This window comes from Pygocentrus nattereri, chromosome 27 (genome assembly GCF_015220715.1).
Source record: "Pygocentrus nattereri isolate fPygNat1 chromosome 27, fPygNat1.pri, whole genome shotgun sequence".
Lineage (NCBI taxonomy): Eukaryota > Metazoa > Chordata > Actinopteri > Characiformes > Serrasalmidae > Pygocentrus > Pygocentrus nattereri.
This window is the reverse complement of record NC_051237.1, coordinates 26,122,742-26,127,628: the sequence shown is the minus strand read 5'-3', so window position 1 is coordinate 26,127,628 and position 4,887 is coordinate 26,122,742. Positions and strand designations below refer to the sequence as shown.

At 61.0% G+C, this 4,887-nt stretch overlaps 1 protein-coding gene across 1 annotated transcript; it reads left to right on the top strand.

The window, feature by feature from the left end:
* Positions 1 to 1,703: 1,703 nt before the first annotated feature.
* On the top strand, positions 1,704 to 2,878 carry LOC119262602 (skin secretory protein xP2-like). Its single transcript, XM_037535584.1, has 3 exons — positions 1,704 to 2,138; positions 2,259 to 2,501; positions 2,663 to 2,878. The coding sequence occupies exons 1-3, from the start codon at positions 1,704 to 1,706 to the stop codon at positions 2,876 to 2,878; spliced, it is 894 nt and encodes a 297-aa protein (XP_037391481.1).
* Positions 2,879 to 4,887: the final 2,009 nt, after the last annotated feature.

Below are 4,887 nucleotides of genomic sequence, written 5' to 3'. Positions count from 1 at the left end.
GCCTGCATGGACGTAGTTGCAGGCTCGCCTGCTTCCGTGGACGTCGTTGCAGGCTCGCCTGCCCGCGTAGACGTCGTTGCAGGCTCACCTGCTTCCGTGGACGTCGGTGCAGGCTTGCCTGCCCGCGTAGACTTTGTTGCAGGCTCACCTGCTTCCGTGGACGTCGTTGCACGCTCGCCTGCCCGCGTGGATGTCGTTGCAGGCTTGCCTTCCCCCGTGGATGTCGTTGCATGCACGCCTGCCCACGTGGACGTCGGTGCAGGCTAGTCCTGCCCGCATGGACTTCGTTGCAGGCTTGCCTGCCCCCGTGGACGACATTGCAGGCTCGCCTGCCCCCGTGGACGTCGTTGCAGGCTCGCCTGCCCGCATGGACGTCGTTGCATGCTCGCCTGCCCGCGTGGACGTCGTTGCAGGCTCACCTGCTTCCGTGGACGTCGTTGCACGATCGCCTGCACGCGTAGATGTCGTGGACGTCAGTGCAGGCTAGTCCGGCCTGCATGGACGTCGGTGCAGGCTCGCCTGCTTCCGTGGACGTCGTTGCAGGCTCGCCTGCCCCTGTGGACTTCGTTGCACGCTCGGCTGCCCCCCGTGGACATCGGTGCAGGCTTGCCTGCCCGCGTAGACTTTGTTGCAGGCTCACCTGCTTCCGTGGACATCGTTGCACGCTCGCCTGCCCGCGTGGACGTCAGTGCAGGCTAGTCCTGCCCCCGTGGACGTCGTTGCAGGCTTGCCTGCCCCTGTGGACGTCGTTGCAGGCTCACCTGCCCCCGTGGACGTCATTGCAGGCTCGCCTGTCCGCATGGACGTCGTTGCATGCTCGCCTGCCCACGTGGACGTCGGTGCAGGCTAGTCCTGCCCGCGTGGATGTCGTTGCAGACTCGCCTGCTTCCGTGGATGTCGTTGCAGGCTCGCCTGCCCCTGTGGACTTGTTTTGGTTTTCAGTCTTGCCCTTTTATTTTGTGACTCCACTCCGTGCCTCCGGACCCGCTGTTGCAGGCTCGCCTGCCCCCGTGGATGTCGTTGCACGCTCACCTGCCCGTGTGGACGTCGGTGCAGGCTAGTCCTGCCCGCATGGACGTCGTTGCAGGCTCGCCTGCTTCCGTGGACGTCGTTGCAGGCTCGCCTGCCCCCGTGGACGTCGGTGCAGGCTTGCCTGCCCCCATGGACGTCGTTGCTGGCTCGCCTGCCCCCGTGGACGTCGTTGCAGGCTCGCCTGCCTGCATGGACGTCGTTGCAGGCTCGCCTGCCCGCATGGACGTCGTTGCAGGCTCGCCTGCTTCCGTGGACGTCGGTGCAGGCTCGCCTGCCCCCGTGGACGTCGTTGCATGCTCGCCTGCCCGCGTGGACGTCGTTGCAGACTCGCCTGCTTCCGTGGATGTCGTTGCAGGCTCGCCTGCCCCTGTGGACTTGTTTTGGTTTTCAGTCCTGCCCTTTTATTTTGTGACTCCACTCCGTGCCTCCGGACCCGCTGTTGCAGGCTCGCCTGCCCCCGTGGATGTCGTTGCACGCTCACCTGCCCGTGTGGACGTCGGTGCAGGCTAGTCCTGCCCGCATGGACGTCGTTGCAGGCTCGCCTGCTTCCGTGGACGTCGTTGCAGGCTCGCCTGCCCGCGTAGACGTCGTTGCAGGCTCACCTGCTTCCGTGGACGTCGTTGCACGCTCGTCTGCCCGCATGGATGTCGGTGCAGGCTAGTCCTGCCCACATGGACGTCGTTGCAGGCTTGCCTGCCCCCGTGGACATCGTTGCAGGCTTGCCTGCCCCCGTGGACGTCGTTGCAGGCTCACCTGCCCGCGTGGATGACGTTGCAGGCTTGCCTTCCCCCGTGGATGTCGTTGCACGCACGCCTGCCCCCGTGGACGTCGGTGCAGGCTTGCCTGCCCCCATGGACGTCGTTGCTGGCTCGCCTGCCCCCGTGGACGTCGTTGCAGGCTCGCCTGCCTGCATGGACGTCGTTGCAGGCTCGCCTGCCCGCATGGACGTCGTTGCAGGCTCGCCTGCTTCCGTGGACGTCGGTGCAGGCTCGCCTGCCCCCGTGGACGTCGTTGCATGCTCGCCTGCCCGCGTGGACGTCGTTGCAGGCTCACCTGCTTCCGTGGACGTCGTTGCACGATCGCCTGCACGCGTAGATGTCGTGGACGTCAGTGCAGGCTAGTCCGGCCTGCATGGACGTCGGTGCAGGCTCGCCTGCTTCCGTGGACTTCGTTGCACGCTCGGCTGCCCCCCGTGGACGTCGGTGCAGGCTTGCCTGCCCGCGTAGACTTTGTTGCAGGCTCACCTGCTTCCGTGGACATCGTTGCACGCTCGCCTGCCCGCGTGGACGTCAGTGCAGGCTAGTCCTGCCCCCGTGGACGTCGGTGCAGGCTTGCCTGCCCCTGTGGACGTCGTTGCAGGCTCGCCTGCCCCCGTGGACGTCATTGCAGGCTCGCCTGTCCGCATGGACGTCGTTGCATGCTCGCCTGCCCGCGTGGACGTCGTTGCAGGCTCGCCTGCTTCCGTGGACGTCGGTGCAGGCTAGTCCTGCCCGCGTGGATATCGTTGCAGACTCGCCTGCTTCCGTGGATGTCGTTGCAGGCTCGCCTGCCCCTGTGGACTTGTTTTGGTTTTCAGTCCTGCCCTTTTATTTTGTGACTCCACTCCGTGCCTCCGGACCCGCTGTTGCAGGCTCGCCTGCCCCCGTGGATGTCGTTGCACGCTCACCTGCCCGTGTGGACGTCGGTGCAGGCTAGTCCTGCCCGCATGGACGTCGTTGCAGGCTCGCCTGCTTCCGTGGACGTCGTTGCAGGCTCGCCTGCCCGCGTAGACGTCGTTGCAGGCTCACCTGCTTCCGTGGACGTCGTTGCACGCTCGTCTGCCTGCGTGGATGTCGGTGCAGGCTAGTCCTGCCCACATGGACGTCGTTGCAGGCTTGCCTGCCCCCGTGGACGTCGTTGCAGGCTTGCCTGCACCCGTGGACGTCGTTGCAGGCTCACCTGCCCGCGTGGATGACGTTGCAGGCTTGCCTTCCCCCGTGGATGTCGTTGCACGCACGCCTGCCCACGTGGACGTCGGTGCAGGCTTGCCTGCCCCCATGGACGTCGTTGCTGGCTCGCCTGCCCCCGTGGACGTCGTTGCAGGCTCGCCTGCCTGCATGGACGTCGTTGCAGGCTCGCCTGCCCGCATGGACGTCGTTGCAGGCTCGCCTGCTTCCGTGGACGTCGTTGCAGGCTCGCCTGCCGCCGTGGACGTCGGTGCAGGCTAGTCCTGCCCGCGTGGATGTCGTTGCAGGCTCGCCTGCTTCCGTGGACGTCGTTGCCCCCCGTGGACGTCGTTGCACGATCGCCTGCCCGCGTAGATTTCGTTGCTCGCCTGCTTCCGTGAACGTCGTTGCAGGCTCGCCTGCTTCCGTGGACGTCGTTGCAGGCTCGCCTGCCCCTGTGGACTTCGTTGCACGCTCGGCTGCCCCCCGTGGACGTCGTTGCAGGCTCGCCTGCTTCCGTGGACGTCGTTGCAGGCTCGCCTGCCCCTGTGGACGTCGTTGCAGGCTCACCTGCTTCCGTGGACGTCGTTGCAGGCTCGCCTGCTTCCGTGGACGTCGTTGCAGGCTGTTTGACTCCCCATGGGCCTCCTGTTCCTCCTGTGTCTGCTTCTGTGTCCCCTGTTTTGTCTGCCCTCCTCTGTTCCTGGTGTGGTTTTGTTCTCTTCTGTGTCTGTGCCCGTTCCCATTCCTGTTGTGGTTCCTGTTTCTGTCTTTCCTTCCATTTCTGTTCCTGGTTTCTGTCTGTGTCCGTTTCTGTGCCTGTGTCCGTCTTGGTTCCTGTTCCCCTCTTGTTTGCGTGGACTGTGAACCGTTCTTGTTTTCCTCTTCCTGTTGTGCCCCCATTCGTCTCTCATTCGGCATCGTTTTGTGTTGTGCCTCCTTGTCCTCCCTCCCGGCCTCTTTTTCGTCCTTGTTCTGTTTGCTTCATCTATTACGGTGTCTGATTGTTGTCCCGTGTTCTGTTCCTGTTCCACGTTCTGTGCCTGCTTCTGTTTCCGTTTCTGCTCCCGCTCCTGTTCGTGTTTCTGTTCCCATGGTTCCTGTCGTTCCTGCTTCTGTGCCCGTGTTTAGTCCTGTCCTTGCTTTCTGTTTGGTTTTGTTCTGTTTTGGTTTTTTTTGCATCGCTACGGAGCCACGCACCTAGGTGGGGGATATGTCATGCTTGGCTCCTCCCACTCCCCATGTGATTTTTGTTTACCTTGTTATAGTCCATGTGCTTTGTTTTGGTTTTCAGTCCTGCCCTCTTGTTTCGTGACTCCACCCCTGATTGTCACAACCCGTTTCCACCTGTCCCTCGTTTACCCTCATGTATTTAAGCCCTGTGTTTTCCCCGGGCTGGTTCCTGGTCTTTGTTTGATTTGTTGGACATGTTTGGATGAATTGTTTGATTCTTGTTTGAGGTTCTGTGTTTCTGTTTGTCATGTCTGATCCGTATTCTCTCCGTGTTGGCTGTTTGAATCTGGACCGTTTCGACCATGACCCTGGATTTGCCCAAAATAAATCTCGCTTATCTCAGTGTATGCGTCCGCCTCCTCACTCCTTGTTACTCCACCAAACTTTACTATTTACTCTATCCCCAAAAAGGTTCTGCTGTTGTATAAAAGCCTAGACCTCATAACAATTGAAAGACCCTTTTCGGCGCTATATAGAACCCTTTTCAAAAAGGTGCTATATAGAACCATATACAGCACATTCTCCATCAATTTGAAGAACCATTTCACAAGCAAAAAACCCTTTAATCATTCAAAGGGCTCTTTGAGTGTTCATGGTTCTATACAGAACCATTTTCTCTACCAAAGGACCTTTGAAGAACTATCATTAGCTAAAAATTAAGATCCTCTGACTAAAGCATTTAGGGTTTGGCTTCCTG

Excerpts from the sequence above, each read along its gene's own strand:
- LOC119262602 (XM_037535584.1), top strand. The coding sequence starts at position 1,704 with ATGGACGTCGTTGCAGGCTTGCCTGCCCCCGTGGACATCGTTGCAGGC. Across the intron at positions 2,139-2,258 it reads CACGCGTAGATGTCGTGGAC|ACTTTGTTGCAGGCTCACCT; the intron begins GTCAGTGCAGGC and ends CTGCCCGCGTAG. Across the intron at positions 2,502-2,662 it reads GCTCGCCTGCTTCCGTGGAC|GCTCGCCTGCCCCCGTGGAT; the intron begins GTCGGTGCAGGC and ends CCGCTGTTGCAG.